Source organism: Triturus cristatus, chromosome 12, assembly GCF_964204655.1.
Source record: "Triturus cristatus chromosome 12, aTriCri1.1, whole genome shotgun sequence".
NCBI classification, from domain to species: Eukaryota; Metazoa; Chordata; class Amphibia; order Caudata; family Salamandridae; genus Triturus; species Triturus cristatus.
Window position 1 is genome coordinate 125,057,267 of NC_140595.1, and position 20,816 is coordinate 125,078,082.

The 20,816-nt window shown below is 40.6% G+C and overlaps 1 protein-coding gene across 3 annotated transcripts in view; it reads left to right on the top strand.

Moving 5' to 3' along the window:
• The window catches only part of CA14 (carbonic anhydrase 14), a 181,361-nt gene that overhangs the window by 93,115 nt on the left and 67,430 nt on the right, over positions 1–20,816 (top strand). For 2 of the 3 annotated variants that reach the window (XM_085638098.1, XM_085638100.1), the window contains exon 5: positions 6,539–6,634. The exons of the other annotated variant lie outside the window; for it this stretch is intronic. In XM_085638098.1, coding sequence (XP_085494224.1) covers positions 6,539–6,634 — 96 coding nt within the window. The remainder of the gene's footprint in view (positions 1–6,538; positions 6,635–20,816) is intronic. 3 annotated transcript variants of the gene reach the window in all.

The following is a 20,816-nucleotide window of genomic DNA, read 5'->3' on the forward strand; positions in this document are numbered from 1 at the left end:
ATTTGAGAGGATTGCCTCCGAGCAAGTCTCTTTTTATACGAGTCCTTGCTCCATCAATAATATTTGGTGTGTTTATTTTCCTGGGTTTTAAGAGATGATATAGCAGAATCACTGGTCCGATACTATTCATAGACTCTGAGAAGGCATTTGCCCGTTGTCATTGGGCTTCCTCTTTCCCCTTTTGACTCTTAGATTTCGCCTAAATTCATTGCATACACCAGATTAATATATAATACGCTAATAGGTCAGATTGAAATAGGAGATGTTGTCTCAGATCCTTATCCCATACCAAGGAGAACCTGACAGGAAGGCCCACGGTTCCCTCTGTTGTTTGCCTTGGCCATTGAACCATTGGTATGCAAACTCAGACGGAAAAAGTATCCCTTTATAGACGATGACCTGTTAATTTACCGGGGAAGCTCTGGGAGGTCTGGTTCAAGAACCACATAGTCTCTCAACAATTCAGTTGCAACTCAGGATTAGAGGTGACCGCAATAAGACCAGGCTCTTTCAGTTGTCCTCCATGGCAGGTTGTAGAGTATAGACAGGTGATCCAGGCATAAGGATTGATAGACAAATTATTAACTACTTGGGCAACCATTTGACCACTAGCAGTGGAGGCTGCACGGAATGCAAAGTGGTGAGGCAACATGGGGAAAATAAAAAAATACAAACACAGACCAAAAAAACAAAAAAAAAAAAAAATATATATATATATATATATATATATATATATTATCATCTACTGGCGGTCACCAGTGGATAGTTATAGTTAGGACCGTGTTTCCATAGGAAATCTCAAAATTCTATTTTGAATAACTTTGGCGCCGGTTGATGAATCCTCGCGAAATTTTCAAAACTAATGGGGCGCTCCGCTCAGCTCCTACCCTGAAAGTCTCGGGGTGATTCGTCAAGCAGGGGCTGAGAAAAAAGGGGGGTCCCAAAACGCGTTTTCTCCATGCATTTTCCCATAGGACCTTTAGTTGAAGGTACAGCCCGAACGGCTGAACAGAATTACTTGAAATTTGGAAGAGAGGTAGTCCTCAGGTCAGGCATGTGCCTTTTGCATATATGGAGTCAATCTGTTCAGTAGTTCCTGAGAAAATTGCAGTTAAAAGTACATAAATATCTATAGCCGCACACCGTGCGCGCACCGTGCGCGCGACCCTTACGTGCGCGAGCGTAATTCTGATTGGTGGTTACATGTCAGTCAACGTTCGAATCGGTCGAAATCAGGAAGTGTCGGCCGCCATTTTGTTTGTTTTGGGTGCGACACTGAAAAAGAGAGGTGGCGAACGTGAAAAGGGGGCAGGGTAGAGAGTTCCTGACCCCCTAGCCTTTGTCAGGGGGTCCCTGAAGGACCCCGAAGAATGAAAAAAACATTTTTTTTTTTTTTTTTAAATCGCGTGGTGCGCGCACGGTGAAAAACATTAAAAAAAAAAATAATAATACATACATAACTTAGCATTTAAAAAACCGTACAAATTCACTTAAAAAACCATAGGTTTCACACACGTTATAGTTAGGAATTAGCATTTAAAAAACTTTGCAAATTCACTTAAAAAAACCATAGGTTTCACACATGTTATAGTTAGGTGGACATTTCACTCGTAAAAAACCAATGAAATTCCCCCGTTATAGTTAGTTCAGATAACTATAACTCGCGCGACCGCCACTCTATCACAAGGATGATGTCATCAGTGATGTCATGAGTGATGCCACTGACCATGTCATGAGTGATGTAATATGTGACGTCATGAGCAGCGGATTGCGGGCGCGCGAGTTATAGTTATCTGAACTAACTATAACGGGTTTTTTACGAGTGAAATGTCCACCTAACTATAACATGTGTGAAACCTATGGTTTTTAAAGTGAATATATATATATATATATATCATAGTACTTACCTGCTGCTGCGGCCGCCGCCTTGTCCCTCTCCTGATCCATGATTCCCACGGACTGGTGCACACTGTGCAGGCTCCCCGATGCCAATCCCGACGCTGCTCTCATGCTTGACTTACTACTATGCAGCATAAGAGAAGCACTGCGATTGGTCTGACTGGCCTGCTTTGCCGCTTAGACAGGGCCTGGGAGCCTGTGTTCTCCATCCGGCTGTGCAACACAGCTCGGGTTGGAGAAATGCTAAGTGCACATGTCAATTTGGCCAGCCTAAGATGGTGGGCCAAAGCGACATGGGCACTTACAGTGCCCATCACTACTCCTCACTACTGCAGCTGCTGTCAAAGGGTGGCCCGCCCTTCCCTAGGACTTGGCTCGCTTGCAGGTCTCATGAAAAATAAAATGATAATAAAATTGCGACGGTCCTCTGCCATAACGGTGGAGCCGCCCTGACCAATAGTGAATGCCCTTCATATATAACAGCTGATATATCTGACTCGTAAAGAACACTCTTCAGTGGGCCTCACTAACTCTGGCATTGATGGATAGGGTTGCTCTAATAAAAATTATTCTACTCCCAACAATGATGTATGCAGTTGAAAAGGATCCATTTAAACTCCCTCCCTCTGTTTAAAAACTTTAACTCATTTGCTCAGATCGTTTAAATGGCAGAACAGACTGCCCAAGGTGGCCAGGAATAAATGCTGTAAATTTACCTATGACTGGGGCCTCGGGATGTGGGCCCTATGTCATGTTGCTGAGCTGCACATCTATAGGTGATTAATGACTGGATATATGGCCCTGAATCAGATCCAGCATAGTAAACAGAATTATGGATGCGGTATGGTGCTCCCACACCACGCTATATGGGGGTAAACTCCTTCTCGAAATGCCTCTTGTGACTAGAGTGATGTTAGACTCATGGAAGGCCTCCTACTACAAACACACCGGGACACAAAAATTACAGGTGAAACTCCATTTTGGGTTGGAACACATTTCCCTCATGCAAACTAGTTCTTCCATTACCTGGAAATCTGGCACACCATACTTAACAAACTTGGAAAAAGGCATATCATTCCACTCTCTTTAAAGTAAAATCACTATGGCCCAACTTCCACAGAAACCCTATCACCTCAAACTGAAAAAACCTGGCTATAAATACTCCTCATACCTTTTTCATAGCGAGGTAGGCTCTGAAATTAGATTAGGGGCCCTGGACTGATATAGAGTGGACATTTGCTCTTACGGCACTACAGTAGACCGCGCTATCACCTAGATATTGTACTATAAAATTCGACTTTGACACCTTCTATGCACGATTTTGTCCTGTACGATCACAGGTTCCTACTAGGAATCAATTTTCATTATATTATAGGAAGTCCTCGGTCGATCATTAGACCATCCCTCCAACACATAGGGCCTGATTTAGATCTCAGCGGACGGGGTACTCTGTCACAACAGTGACGGATAACCCGTCCTCCCAAATCTGAATCCCATATAATTTAATGGGATTTAGATTTCGGCACACGGAATATCTGTCACCGTTGTGACGGAGTAACCGGTCCGACGAGTTCTAAGTCAGGCCCAGAATTATTAACTAACCTTCAAACGGACAGCTATACAAGAGCAGAAAAAACCTACATGAGACTAGCATTAGTCCTAGTAAAGTGAGCTATCACACAGGCCTGGCGAAGTGCACCCGCCCCTAGAAATTGAAACGTGGTAGGTAAGTTTAGATGTGCAGGGTTCTTGATCTTCCAATTAATAAGGGCAGGGGCAGCTCAGAAAAATATGAAAATTGGTAAAGTTATTTTGATTGAACATCTAAAAGAGTCAAATGAACAATTCTTAGTAAGGAGGAAAGAAAATGCAATACGTCTAATGAGACTGTATTATGCATAAACAAATACTGGATAACTGATCTTTGTATCAAACCTGAGGTCTTTTGTGGAGGGAGAGAGGCCTGAGAATATATGTGATTGAATATGGAACTTGAAATATAATGTTTCTGAAAACTTCAATAAAAAGGTCTCCAAGAACAATGTGAAAAACACAAGAGGGCACCTCATTACTATCTCTTCCTTACATTTCTGCTTCACTCCGTGCACAGGTGAAGTCACATGTTTGCTGCCAAACGATTGGAGCACACCTCTAAAACCACACACACAACACAAAATTACCCCTATGTAGGCCACACAGTAAACCTACAATCTACTGACCATGCACAACACATGGAGGAACCACCCACTTGCAAGCACTTCAGGGCCTCGTCAGGGATAGGATGTGGAATACAAAGTCTAAACACAAACACAATGAGTGAGAGGATGAGTAAAACCGAGGGGATGTAAAAGGGTTAGTGGAGTTACAAATATGCCATAAAACGAGCAGACCAGAAAGGCGAAAGTTGTCATTATATGTCTTCAAGTTTCAGGTTTATTTCTGTGCACAGTACCCAACCCAGTAATAAATAAAACAGCACATACATGGATCATGGGGATTCCTGGTTTCTGCCAGACTCCCATTCAACACATTCCCTGCGAGCAGCACCGAGGTGGAGTTAAAGGAAGTGCCTCAACAGAATGTGGAGAAAGCTGGTCGTATTTTGTGAGCATATATACCACTCTTCCTCACCGCCTCCAGTGCAGCATTAGCAGTGAGTGCAACCTTAGCTCACAACTGGTAACTTGACCTGAGCATAAGACAGTCCCATGGAAAACGTGTTTGCATGACACTCGTACCGACAACATCAACAGTACGGCAAGGAGTAAAGAATTTAGTTCGTCCACACCAAGTAAAGTAAAGGTAAATAGTTTATAAGTAAAATAAAACAAAGTTGTAGAAAAGTTGTCCTTTAATTGGATCGTCTTTAGCTCTTTTGTATTGTAGTGTATTGTATTGTGAATTTGTATAGCGCTAAAACTCACTCTGCGGGTATCCTGGCACTGCGATTTGCCAAGTTGTCACTAGGCAGAACAGGTATACCAGACGCTGATTTGGGCAGCTCATATTACTCATCCCTAGGGAAGAGCCATGTCTTTAAGCTCTTTATGAATGGGAGCAGTGATTTAGTCTGCCTGATGTGCAGGGGGACAGTGTTCCAAATTCGTGAGGCTGCTATATCAAATGGTCTACCACCCTGCCTGGTCTTCTTAAATCTGGCAGTGGTTACCAGACTTGCACTGGAAGAGCGGAGGTTTCTCCCAGGGTTGTACAAGGTGAATTTCTCCTGCATGGACATTGGACCCAGACCATGCACTGCTTTGAACACAATGCAGAGATATTTGAATTGAATTCTCTCCTTAATTGGCAGCCAATGGAGGTCCTTTAATGCTGCCAGTGAGGAGTCTAATCATTTGCATTGCACCAATATAAAACTGAAAATGTATATTTATTTCAAGACCACCTGTGTCAATGACAATAAAACCAGGGCTCTCTATCAATGGATCTTCCCTAATACTCATAAACACCGAACAGTCCTTCCCGTGCAAGGGACCTGTAATGCCTTTTAAATCGGAGGTAAAAAAATGAAAGTAGAAAGTACCAAGTCATACACATAGACATACATTAGTTTTACAATTTGTAACTTTTTCAGGAAGAAGGTGTCACATCGAACAGGAAGAACACTGAGAGATACGGACATTGGAAAATGGAAGACACTGCCATTGTAGACAAGGAAACCCTTAATACTGGGGATTGGAAAACACTAACAGCAAAGAGGGGAAACCACTAAAACTATCAAAATTGAGATCTGGTAGGAACTAGCAGTTGGGACAGAGGAACAAACAAATGGACTATATTGCATTATCACCCAATTATGAATTAACTAACTCCTAAACTAACCACGTGAAGGCAAGGAGATATAGATATTGGAGAGCAAGTCCCTCTCTGACAAGTGGACAGGAATGCACCACCTCTCAAATCAGTCTCTGCCTGTGTGAACGTAAGTGACACGTGTCAAACAGCACACAGCACTAGGAAACCAAGATCACAGCAGACCTAAGCGATACACTTACTAAATAACACATCACAGTACAACACAATCGCTTTGACTCAGGTAGACGCGGACACCACAAACATGGGCATTGGGAGACAGGGAAACCCTGGGCATGGGGAATTCCCGACAGGGTGATCACACAACAGACTCCTACTGCAAGCATTCCACCAACCCAACAGAGACACCTCCTACAGCCAGTCCACAACGTTACGGACTCACAGCACTGTTTCTGTACAAAAAACAAAGCACAACACCATAACTTTAGTTGTCAGTACACCCTCCCAATGCCGTCTTTCACCTGCCTGTAACCTTAGTCATGTACCCATGTAAATAATCTAAGACATGAATCTCTGCAATGAATAATGAGGTTTGCAATGTCCAGCATTGCCACCCACTCATCACCACCAGTAAGCGTCTCATGACGTTTGCACATCTGCAGTTACCACCCACTCATCATCATCAGTACCATTATCTAATACATATGTATAATATCTACCGAACTCTCCATAGTCCACCAAATAAATACAAAATAAACGCAGGCGCCTGTTGATCCTCTTTATTCAGAAGTGTGAATTTAAAGAGCATCTCTATTTCCGGGTGTAAAACTCATCTCATTTTATTGCTGGGTTTGTTTTTTCCCCTCAGTTACACATTGTGCATTTCAATTCAGAAAGGTACGCCAACGTGAGCCAAGCGAAAAACAAACCAGATGGGCTGGCAGTACTCGGCATTTTCATTGAGGTAGGTTCCCTCTGAATGATTATTTTCTTTCCCTTTGTTTTTCTTGCCTCAAAACAGCCCTTTAGTTTCCAGACAAAGTCTCCCTCAATGAAATACAAAGGGACTGGCAATCACAGAAGGATGAAGAGTGAACGACATAGAGCAGTACTCCCTTTTTCTGTGGTCAGCATCATATTTATGGGGCAGAGTGACCCAATATCTGCACTAATTTCCAGGAGGGAGAAAGTTGGTAAGTTTGATAGGGGGACTCTTTGCTTGAAGGACTTTAATTATCCAAAGCATTAAATTGTGTCTGGTTCAAAACAAGGCCACGCCTATGGCATGTTTATAAACTAGCCTTTTACACACCAATTTTCATTTTGAGTAGCCCATGAAATAGACCACTAGTTCGTCACATTTGGAGTTTACTGGGATTACTGGTACTGTTGGTTCAACTATTGTAAGGGTCCACTAAGAAATGAGATCTGTGGAATTTTTATTACTCCAAGGATTCAATTATACACCTACCAGAGGAATTCTGAAGGCTAGTGTTCACCTAAGAAACCTGCAGGGGAGCCCATGAGCACCAGGCTGGCCTATGCTGTGTTGAGGGAAACGGCCACTACAACGTGGCCGTTTCCACGCATAACAGTAACCACGCATGCATTACAACGCATGCGTGGTTACCACGATTGCCTTTACCACGCATACCTTTACTACGAGATACGTAGTAAAGGCATGTGTGCTAAAGGTAATACTAAAAAAGGGGGTTGGAGGGGTCTCCCCCCCTCCCCACAAAAAAAACCCTGAATTCATCGATGTGGAGGCAATCGGCGTCGTACCGTCGTTAGAGGAAATGGAAAGACACTTCCGCTTCCTCTACGACGTGCGACGCAGATAGGAAGAGCTTCCAGAGGAGAGGACGTAGCGAGGTAAGCGGGAATTTAGTTTAATGAATTTATTAGAAAAAGGTGCGGGGGGTCGCACAGGGGTATTATTAAAAAAAAAAAAGATGATTTACCACGAAAATGCCTTTACCGATATGCGTGGTAAATGCATTTTCGTGGAAAATGTTATTCGTGGTAACGGCATTCGCGTTGTAACGCATGCGTAGTAAAGGCATGCGTTGCAACGGAATGCGTTGTAATAACATACAACCCTGTGTTGACCTCACAAGAGCATTCGCATTTGCAGACTGTTCCTAACCAATTGGGAGGGATGGAGCCAATAATAACAAAATTTGCCTTCACATTGATTTTGATACGCTTATTCTAATCTTCGAAATATCCTCCTACCATTTATTTGATGAATACCTTGTACTTTAACACTATGGATTAGATATTGATCACTGAGCTATCACTGACAAAATATCAGAAAAAAATATCATGTGGACAGAATATTGTGTCAAAAATATGGAGGACCAAAATATCGAGAAGGTAAGTGCAAATAGGTAAGTATAGATTTACTATTCACAACTCCTCATCTATGTACCTTCAAGATATATATATATCGTCAAGGTACATATATGTGGTGTTATATATAGAAAAGCTTTGCTTACCTATAGACACTTACCTTCACGATATTTTTTGTCCTCTATATACGTGATACAATATTTTGTCCCACGATATTTTGGTTCTGATATTCTGTCTACATACTGATGGGCAGGTACGGTCTTAAGATCTTAAGGCGAGTATGTGTGCTCCTGCCAGTAGAAGCAACTATTTCTAAGAAGCTGTGAAGCAGTGAGAGGAATTTCCCTTTTGTTGATGTTGCATGTAAAGCCGATTCTATCATCAACTTGATTGAGATCTTCAATAGCTGTCATTAATGCTGATTCTGAGCCATTCAACAAAAGGGAAATTCCATTCTTGGATGTACTTGTTATCAACAATGACGGAACACTCGACACTAGAGTATTTACCAAACCAACCGACAAAAACAACTTCCTACACTTTTCAAGTTTTCATCAACCCTCATTAAAACAACATTTACCGTTTTCGCAACTACTACGCATCAAAAGAATTTCTTCAAACTCGGATTACTACAAAGAATCGAAAACCATCAAACAGAGAGGATATCCCGAAACCACACTTAATGATGCCCAGGAAAGAGTCCGGAAACTTGAAAGAGCACAGTTGTTAATTCCACAATCCAAAGATGAGGAACAAAGACAAGTGTTCATTTCCAAATTTTCAACACGAAGTTATAACATTAAGAAAATTATTCTCAAACACTGGCCATTATTAACACACGAAGAAGATTTCAAAGGAATTTTTTCCATCAGCCCGAGATTCGCATACAAACGTACTCGCAACTTCAAGGAACTTCTACAACCAAAAGATGACGTTTCCAGAGTGCAATACCGTGGCACCCAGCCCTGTTACAATTGTAGTAACTGTAACGCCATAATCAAGGGTAATGAAATACTACACCCCACCAAAGGAACAGCTATAAAATTACGAGTAACAGGTACATGTGACAGTAACAATGTCATATACATGTTGAAATGCCCATGCGGTCAAGCATATGTTGGAAAAACCCAGAGAAAAATAAAGACAAGAATCATAGAACACAAAAGTAACATCAGACTCAAGAACACCAAATCTACCGTAGCCACGCACTTCAATCAACAGCACCACAACCCAAGCCAACTGCGTTTCTGTATACTGGAGCAGGTACCCATTCTTCCTGGAAGAGATAATCCCCAACATCTCTTACGCAGAGAGACATTTTGGATTACCCATCTTAATACCCTTCAGCCAAAAGGTCTGAATGAACGGCTAGACCTTAATTGTTTTTTGTGAAATCCTGTTCCTCTCACACATCACACCGACAGACGCATACATGCATATGGACTTTGATTTTTATCCTTTTTTATGTTTTGAACTGAATTAACCTTATCACGATCACTCTACTTTCTCTCTTTCCCCTCTTATCTTCAAGACCACCTTGTACATTGCATTTTTCAGACACCACGGAGTTTGGGTTATCTATTTATTTTTTCTCGCACCCCTTTCATATTTTTTCTCGCACCCCTTTCGCATTTTTTTCACCTAACTTTCGGTCTTTAACTTTATTGACACCGCTTGAAGCGCACACGTACGCTGATGTTTATACAATCGCTTTCACACTCAGGTTCAATCCAGTACTCTAACTATCACATTCTTGTGATAATACCATAGGTTGCTATTTCTTTTCTTTTTAGCAAATAAGTGCAATTAAATCAGCATGAAAACTTCATCCACGAAAGTTTAGCCGACTCTATAACGTTGTAGTCTTTCTTTAATCTCTATGATCACGTGATCAAGTCACCGTCGTATCCTTAACACACAGGATCCAAACATTTTCGAAGGTGCTTGGGAAGTCTGTTAGAGGAATCCAATCGAAACATCACATCGCGGTAAGCTCATACATACGGGTGATGTCTACATTATTATCATGTTGCATACCTTGTGATTAATTTTCACATATGGTATAACGTTTACACGAAACTATTTCATGTTTTTCAGAAAGCTTATTTTTAACATTCCGTCACCTTGTGGTTCTTCTCGCTATGCACCAAGATTTCTAAGAACCTAAATAGAAAGGTCAGAATCCAACCTTGTATATCGCTCGCACTACAGCCTTAAATTCTCTTTTCTTCACGATTATTGAGCATGCACTTCATTGTTACCACTCACGACCTTCCTGTAACTGCTACATCTTTTTCTTTCCATTTTGCTCACGTTAACAACTTTCACACAATAAGTGCGCTTGTTCGTTCATTTTTAAATTACGAATAACCTGGTTCACAATATCAGCTCACAACTAAATCTTTCATGTGGTCCGGCACCCTTTCCTTTTTTACCCGATACACCAACTCACAGCTTCGTTATAACCATCACTGTTAGCATGAGAACAGCGAAATTGATTGTTTGTTATTTGTGTTATACCTTGCTATATGATATTCGTTTAATGTTTTCAGAATACAAGTCCCCTGACGAAGGGTTCGCCCGAAATGCATTGGGCAGAAATGTGATGAATAATGATACCCATTGATTAAAAGCTATGAGTGAAATAGAATGAATATCATATGAACCTCATAAGGATTTTTTAAATAAAAGACGCCTCAAAACTACAATTCTACAATCTTTGTACAATTATTTTAAAATTTAATAAATATCGGAGTGCTGAGTAAGAGACGTTACTCCTACGGGAAACAACGCATTTATCACTGATGACATCTCAGATGACATCACTGATTACATCTTCCAGTGAGTGAGAGTGTTTTCTAAAAGTTTATGAGTGTTAAACATATAACCAAGGAACTACAAAAGTTAAAATATTATACTGTCTGTACTAAAAAGGAGTGATACTATTTGTAACATATATTATGTGAGTGGCTGTGTGGCTGTGTGTATTTGTGTGTGTGGGAGTCTGAGTGCTGGTATGGGTGTGTAAGTGGCTGTGTGAGTGACTATGTGGGTGAGTGAGTAGGTGTATCAGTGGCTGTATGGATGTGTGAGTGCTTGTATAGGTGGGTGAGTGGGTGTTTAAGTGACTACATGGGTGAGTGACTGGGTGTCTGAATGGCTTTATCAGTGAGTGACTGGCTGTGTAAGTGGCTATATGGGTGAGTGAGTGGCTGTTTGAGAGGCTGTTTGGTTAATTGAATTGGTGTGTGAGTGGCTGTATTGCAAAGTAAGTGTCTTTGAATGGATGTATGGGTGAGTGAATGAATGTGTGAGTGCTTATATGAAAGTGTGAATGGCTATGTAAGTGGTTGTGTGGGTGTGTGTGGGAGTGTGGGAGTGGTTGTATGTGTGAGTGAGTGGCTGTGTTGAGAGGCTGTATGGGTAAGTGAGTGGCCATGTGAGCAGATGTATAGGTAAATAAGTGTGTGTGTGAGTAGCTGTTTGGATGAGTGTGTGACTCAGTGAGTGGATGTATGGGTAAGTGAGTGGTTGTGTGAGTGCCTGTATGAGTAAGTGTTTGGGTGTCTGAGTGGCTCTATAGATGAGTGAGTGGTTGTGTGAGTACCTGTATGGGTCTGTGAATGGGTATGTGAGTTGTTGTGTTGGTGTGTGAGTGCCTGTGTGGGTCTGTGAATGGTTGTGAGTGCCTCTGTGGGTCTGTGAGTGGCACTATGGGTCTGTGAGTGGCCGTGTGAGTGGCTGTGTGGGGCTGTGGGTCTGTGGGTGCATGGGTGAGTGCCTGTGTGTCTGTAAGTGGGTATGTGAGGGGTTCTATAGATTTTGAGCATTACTTAAGGCATTTAAAAGGGAGAACCCTGGACTCCGCTCTCAACAGCAGATGACAAGAAAGAACCCTCTTGTCACAGTCACAACATGAGCTAAAGTGAGTCCCAAGATGGCTGCAAGCACATCCTGGTTTGAAGTGTTGGTAGCCAATCAGATCTCAGCACGAGGGGGCCACGAGGACATGGAACTACTTCCTTAGTGGAACAGCAGAAAATAAAAAATAAACTGAGCATTTTCATCTCAGAGGCCCACTGGAGGGCTTTTAAATCAAATGAATATTATGCTACAAAGCAGAAACCTACTAAAGGTAAAGGAATTTATGAAAGTGAACTACTGATTCCAGCATGCAACACTACGTTTTACTCACCTGTGAAGCTCTCCGAGGGCTAATTAAATAAAGGACATGCAGAGGAGAGTGCCTTTCCACCTATCCTGCGCATTATAATGAAGCCTGTGACCAAGGAGCTGTTGCTCTGAAACACCTAAGGCAAGATATGCATCTGAATGAAAATGCCAGTTTCCTTTTATTAAAGAATCAGTGGAATTAATCTGCCCTTTGAGTGCGTCCTCAACTGGGGATTTTGTTGAACGATATATATATAACCGTGAACAAGCCTGAGTGGCGAAACGCATTGGTGGTAGTGGTGAATAAAACTCTTGAAATCAGAATTACTGGAGTGCGACATCATTTTGTTCTATTAATTGATTTTGGGACTGGATTCCGCCCGTTAAAGATGATTGAGCGGGCTGTCTTTGGGACTCGAGTGGTTTGGAATATATATATATATATATATATATATATATATATATATATATATATATATATATATATTACCTACTGGCGGTCGCCAGTAGGTAGTTATAGTTAGGACCACGTTTCCATAGGAAATCCGCAACATTCTATTTTGAATAACTTTGGCGCCGGTCGACGAATCCTCACGAATTTGTCAAAATAGGTGGGGCGCTACGCTCCGCTCCTACCCTGAAAGTCTCGGTGGGATTCGTCAAGCGGGGGCCGAGATAAAAGGGGGGTCCCAAAACGCGTTTTTCCCATGCATTTTTCCATAGGACCTTTAGACAGGGCTACAGCCCGAACGGCTGAACAGAATTATGTGAAATTTGGCAGAGAGGTAGCCATAAGGTCCATGAAGTGCCTTTTGCAGGTCTGGTGTAAATCTGTTCAGTATTTCCTGAGAAAATAGTATTTAAATCAATATATATATCTGTAAGCGCGCAGCGTGCGCGCTGGGTGCGCACACCTTGCCGTGCGCGAGCGCAATTCTGATTGGTTGTTAGATCTTAGTAAACATTCGAATCGGTGGAAATCAGGAAGCGGCGGCCGCCATTTTGTCTATCGCATAAAGAGGGGGTGATAAACAAAGGGGGAGAACTTGAAAAGGGGGCAGAGTGGGGAGAAATTAACCCAGTAGGCATTGTAAGGGGGTCACAGTAGGACCTTGTAGGGCAAAAAAAAAGATTTATATTTTGTTAAAAAATATCGCCGAGTGCGCGCACCCAGCGCGCACCCGAAAAAAAACTTTATTAAAAAAATCAAAAAAAATCGCATTTAAGTGTTTAGATATAAGGTGGCTCTAAAAAGAGCCCTTGTGTTTATTGTTTGTTTTTTGGTACCTACAAGTAAGTACCGATGCAGAGTCTAAAGTTCAAGAGGAAGACTCTGTTGCCTTCATCAGTGAAGTGTACACCATCTCCTCTATAAATGTCTTGCATGTCGTAACGCAAGTTGTTGTGGTATATAGAACCCATACCATAGTCTCTGAGGAAAGCAGAAATAGATTTGTTGACGTGCTTCCTTGCTTTGTCAATCTGCGGACAAAATTGGTTGGACCAGTTCCACTTTTGCCTTTGGCATATGTTAGAATATACGAAGGCAGTTTGTGGAAAAAGCGACATCAATTGCACAAAGGTGTCCTTAATAAGCATTTCCAGACCTACCCCAGTTAAAGTGCCTAGGTCATTTCCACCACAGTGCACAATAATAAGGTTAGGCTGTGGGAGATGTAGAAAGGTTTTCACCAAAGGCATTAATTGGTGCCACTTTAACCCTCTCTGACCAATCCATTTAATGTCTACATTTGGCAAAGCAAGGTCTCTCACCATACCTCTTTTTTCTGCAAATTTTTCACTCCAGAAGACATAGCTGTGTCCTACAATCCACACTGTGAACATCTTCAAAGGAGATCTGGATGCACTCAGGAGGTGTCTTTCAATAGAAAGGCAAAAAGAAATGAAAGACAGTTGAAAAATGGGGGCACACATACTTTTTTTATAAAAAGAACTCATTGGCTGTTTCAAACCATTCTACACTAAAAACTAGGCTGTATGTTTAAATTTTAAAAAGCATGTATTGCATTGGTTCAGAAAAAAGTGTGAAAAAAGAACATTAGTTTGGATTTGCTGTTAGGTTTGAAAAGTCAAGCACTCTTGCTCTTTGGAAATGAAACATTGTCTGTTGAACTTCTGACCTCTCTGCTCACACCTGTGTTCTATGACCTGTTGCTATGGTAGCAGGCAGAAGTTAAGTTGGGGGAAGGGTACATTTGGAAAGGGGTTGAAGTTTGGAAACTGTGCCATTAACTGGTTCTGCTGAGAGGAAAGAGGTCTGATAAACTGCTGTGTGACTGCCACATTTCTTTCACAACTAACTAATTTTAAAGGTGAGTTATGAGTTTGAGAAGGGGGTGTTTGTGGTTAATTTTGATATATAAAAAAAATTATGATTATTTGTTTAAAGTTGTGATTTACATTTTCTGTTTTGCGAAAAATTTAACTGTTTTGAATATGTAAAATAATATGGAGTATGTTTTCAACATAAGATAATGTGTACTGGTAACAATGAGGAATACTGTTTTGTGCCTACCATCAAACCATGAGTCTGTGTGCAGAGAAGAATTGTGGGCAGAGATATAATTTGTGTTGCTGTTGAAAAGTAAGACTTGCAGTTGAAAGAAAAGAACAGCTTCTTTTTAATTGTGATGGTTACCATTTAGCAGAAATCACTTTGAAAAAAAAGAGAGGAAAATGGCAGCACATTTGAAAAAAGCATTAGTTCTGTTAGAATTGATAACCCAGGAAAGGGGCAGCCTGTGTTTTGTGCCTACCAACACAGCATGAGTCTGTCTGTATATAGGAATTGTTGTCTGAGATTTAATTTGTGAAGTTGTTGTTCAGTAAGAAATGTAGTGCTTAAAATGATGACATGAGTCTGTGTGCACACAGGAATTGTGGGCAGAGATTTAATTTGTGAAGATGTTGTTCAGTAAGAAATGCAGTCCCATGGAAGGGGCAGCCTGTTGTGTTTACACAAATTATCCCTTAGCACACATGCACTGTTACATACATCCCTGCAGTCTTCATGCAGTTCTGGAAGTCTCTTTGCTCATCTGTCAAGCACCAGACAATCCACAGTGTTCAGAAACACACTCTTGGCACACACGCAGCAGCTTCTCCAACACTCTCATGTGTAGTACTCTGCTCTGTGTGCTGTTTCAGATAGCACTGTGTAATGCAAACACATTCAACGTCACCATGGCCTCATTTAAATTGATCTTGTTTATTTACTCACTCTGTAACATATGGACATGGTCTTAAGGAGCTGTTAGGAAATGTGCTGTTTTCTGCTTCTGTAAATAATAAGGGAAATGTATCAGGCTGTAACAGTAATTTGGTACTATTCAGGGACACTGTTTTGTTCAAAAAAACATAGCATGAGTCTGTGTGCGCACAGGAATTGTGGGCAGAGATTTAATTTGTGAAGTTGTTGTTCTGAAAGAAATGCAGCCCATGAAAGGGGCAGCCTGTGTTATGTGCTTAAAATGATGGCATGACTCTGTGTGCTTCCATTTCTTCACCTCTTTTTGTATATAAATTTAAAAAAAAAAAAATAATAATTTAAAAAAAAACCTTGGGTGCGCGCACCTCAAAAAAATTTCAAAAAAAATATCTCAAAAAAAAATTTGGGGGGTTTAGTTTATAAGTGGCTCTTAAAAGAGCCCTTGAGTTAATGGAGGGAAACAGGAAGAGAAAAACGCAAAAAAAGAAAAAACATCTATGGCCTAGTGCACGGATGCGCATCAAATTTTCTCTGAAGGAGATCAAGACTGGTCTCCCCCACAGAAATAAGAGAACCGCAATCAGTGCACTGTGTAGACAACCTCGCCAAACAAGGTGGACCAACAAGAGGTGTAGAAACAGGTGAAGGCACCATCGCAGCTGAAGTGCTCCCCTGAGCTGCCGAAGATGTGCTCGGCTGAGCTGCTGCAGATGTCGTCGGCTGAGCAGGTGGAGGGTTTTCTCCAGAAGCTCGACGAAAAGTTACTGGATGCATTTTGTTAACATGTCTCAACATAGTGTGAATGCTAAAAGAATATTTCTTGTTAGGATTCCCACGAGATAAGACTTTTTTACAAAGTACACATGTAACTTTCGGTGCATTTACCTTTTTCAGACCTTCAGGAAAAGTAAAAAACTGCCATATAAAGCTGTCTTTCTGCTTCCTGTTCCTCTGCCTCTCAAGAGTGTCCTGGTCACTGTCTGAAGATGGTTGCTGTTCAGCCATTGTCTCTCAACAACAGAATAGCTCCTTCTCCAAAGGAATCAGAACTAATAATGAGGGGAGTAGGTGTGGTTTGGGAAGAATCTGGAACTGAAAGTACTTCAAACCAATCAAAAGTGATGATTCATGATCACATGACTTGCCATGAGGGGATTGGGTGTGGTATTGAAACAATTAGAAACTGAAAGTAATGATAATCAATAAGAAATATTGTTTTATTATGTATAAACCCGAGGTGCGCGCACTGCGCAAGCTCCGAGCGCGCACCCCGTGATGACGTATGCACGAACGCGTAAGCGCGCAGGTGCATACGTCATATGCGCGTACCTAGCGCGCATACGTTGAACACGCGTATACGCGACCGTTATTGCGCGTAATTTTAGCGTATGCGGAAGTAAACCGCGTCGAGCGCGTAGGACGCACGCACGCATGCGTACGTACGTACGCATACGTACTGGGTGCGCGCTCCCAGCGCGCACTATAACGTATATTTGCGTACGGAAATAACGTACGCCGGAATTCATAAAAAACTTACGAAATAGTACTAGGAGCGTGCTCAGAGCGCGCACCCCAAGAATTTATATTAAAAAAAAAAAAGTGGTCAAAAAATAATTAAAAAAATTAATAAAAAAAAAAAAATTATCCTAATTGATTTTTTTTTTAAAATAAATAAAAAAAAGATACAGATAATATATAAAGGAATATATAGTAATTTTATTTTTATTAAAACAAAAATATCTTTAATTAAAAATACAAAAATTAGCATATAAAAAACCGTACAAATTCACTGAAAAAACCAAAGGTTTCAAAAACGTTATAGTTAGGAATTAGCATTTAAAAAACCTTGCAAATTCACTGAAAAAACCAAAGGTTTCAAAAACGTTATAGTTAGGAATTAACATTTAAAAAACCTTGCAAATTCAATGAAAAAACCATAGGTTTCACACATGTTATAGTTAGTTGGACATTTCACTCGTAAAAAACCAATGAAATTCCCCCGTTATAGTTAGTTCAGCTAACTATAACTCGCGCACCCGCAATCCACTGCTGATGACGTCACATATTACATCACTCATGACATGGTCAGTGACATCACTCATGACATCACTGATGACATCTCAAATGACATCACTGATGACATCACTGATGACATCATCCTTGTGATTGAGTAGCAGACCTCCTCTCACCCTAATATAACCTTTGATACACACATTCAAAAATAGAAACTACAATGTTCAAAATAATGGACATACCAATACCAGTTACAACAACCAATTCAATAATTCAAAGATCCACATACAAATCCACTCATTCACCAACAGTCCTATACAGTCACTCATACATGTACTCACTCATCATATGTACTCATACACCTATACATCCTGTTTAATAATGTCACTCATCCATAGAGTTACTCACACACATAGTCACTCATGCTAATAAAGATTAAAACATACAATTATATGCATATACAGTTATACACACACCACCACACTTACTTATACGGAAACTTACACATACTTTGTCTTTTAAACAGTCACTTATAGAAAAACATACTTATTTATACAGGAACTCTTTCAATCTCTTACTCTCACATATACTCAATTAAAAACACCAATAGTCACATATACTACTATAAAATATATGAAGTTACTCATAGAGACACTATTGACACAGTCATTCACTCAATAACACACCCATACACACACTCATCCACCCATACAGTCCTGCACACATGCTGTCTTCAACACATACAAACAGTGAGTCACTCATTCATGCACCTATGCACTACGTAATACCCCCCACCGAACCATGCAGACACTCAGACTGATACTCCAAAAACCAACTAATAACCTATATAGACACCCATGTAGCTACTCACCAACTCATGCAGCCACCTATACACAAAGTGAGAGACTGATACAGATATTTACATACTTAAACATTACTCACAAAGCCATGTATTCACTATGATACACTGAGTCAGTCACATAATCAATTTTTCATAAAAAAATCATCCATTTAGACATTTATATACCCATTTATTCTTCCATCGACCTTGAGATATACATATATAAAACATATTTAATTTTCAGAAAAACACACATTCACTGGATGATGTCATCAGTGATGTCATCAGTGATGTCATTTGAGATGTCATCAGTGATGTCATGAGTGATGTCACTGACCATGTCATGAGTGATGTAATATGTGACGTCATCAGCAGTGGATTGCGGGTGCGCGAGTTATAGTTAGCTGAACTAACTATAACGGGGGAATTTCATTGGTTTTTTACGAGTGAAATGTCCAACTAACCATAACATGTGTGAAACCTATGGTTTTTTCATTGAATATATATATATATATATATATATATATATATACACTGCAGTCCTCAGCTTAAAGACGATGCAGACCCAGAATCAGTGCAAAAGTTATTTCTTTATTTGTGGACCCGTTTGTCCGCCATGTATATATATTCCTCTTCCCGAGTCTCACTGAGGCCCCGAGCACCATCCGCTAGGGCCAATAGTTTAATAATGGGAAGGGGGATTGTAGCCCCCTCCTCAAGCCTCAGAGAGGCCCTAGAAATCCCATCCCCCAGGGCTGATATGTTTATAATGGGGGGGGGGCCTGCCTGAGCAATGGTATGGCCCCAATGACCCACTCCCCTGGGGCCGGCTTAGCACTGCTAATGACCTCCCATATTACATCACTCATTATGTTCTGTGACATCATTGATAACATCGCAGCAACATATGACCTGACATAATTGAAGAGAACACTGTGCATAGGAGGGATGCAAGTTATAGTTACTTGGGATACATGTAACTGGTTTTGTTCTTTTAAAATGGTATGGTTTAACTGACATTTCACCTAACTATACTGTCCTTTAACCTTTGTTTTTTCCAGTGAATATCTAAGGTTTTTTGAATACCTAACTATAACTGTCACTTTAAATTCATGTTTTTGCCCAATTATCGCATTATATATCAGCGATAATGTGAAGACATGGTGCTCATTCACAATGCACACATGTGACCACCCAGGTCCTCCCCTTTGCTATCTGTATTTTGTATTATTTATTCTGTATCTGCCATTTCTGAGATGGAAGCATGCAATGTTGTTCACTAGTGATTGTTTTTGTTATGATCAAGTCACTTTATTTGATATCTAACCAATTAGCTCTCTGCTGTACTACCCTTGCAAATAAGTGATAGTACTGTGAACGGATTGCACACTGTGACTCTTCTTCAGTAAATAAGTCTTGGTAGAAAATAAATAAATAAAAAGCCCAAAATGGGAAAAGTATAAAGTAATGTAATGAGGCGGGCTCTATCATCCCCTACTACATATTTGGAACTCAAAGGGGCCAACCAATGAAAAGAAAACACGGTAACATCATCAACAATCACTGAAAACAAAGATTCAGAATGTCGTTTTGTTTTATGATGTCTGATTGGGTTGTGAAATGTATTCTGAAATCAATCTCTAAATGACCTTTTTAAGATGATGGGTTCGAATTGTTACCAGAGAAACAAGTGACATCAGAATCTTAAATGTGAATACGATTAACAGTTTACAGTATCAGAGGTTGGGTATAAGTCCTGTACACCAGAGAATTACAACCTTCCAGGATTGACACAGCTAAATTGGTACCAAAATAGGTTACTGTTGTGAGAATTTGACCAGAATCCCACCGACCCCTGGCTTAGTACAGTTTAACTACAGAAAGTTCTTTGCAGAACCGATGAAACTAATGAAGAGGGTTGTTTATGGACTGTGACAGAGGGAAGCCACAGAAGGTTTAGGTAGTCAAAAAAAAAACACAAGCAAAAGATCCCTATCAGTAAAGATGAGATAACAGCCAACGGAAACTGCCCAGAAGAAGATGAAGTGTGATGTCCAAACCAACTTGGATCATTTCTTTAGGCTTTAAAAAGAAGCTGAGTAGAAACATTTGGTGACACGTAAGTTTTAGTTTTAAAGTAAAAGCATCTCTGATGAGCTTTTCTATCCATATCTGCAACATCACCATTCCAGCTAGGCAGGAAATAATAACAGTGCCACACAATTCACATATCATGCCTTTCCAGCACCATTACTACTTTTGCTTTGAAGACTCTCTAACTACACATTGTAGGAGGGCTCCTCCAGGAGGTAATTCCTGTCAATGCTACAACGTTGTCTCTACATAATGAACCCTCACTTGAAACATAACTCTTTACTGCAGACCTGATACTGACACATCCCAAAACAAATCACACTCACAAACGTCAACATGTCTGCAAACTTGTTGCTGGGCATTGGACATACTGTAACCATCCAGTGACCGAAAATGTCATGGGAACCCATTCTACTGCTAAGTCAAACAATTTCATTTCAA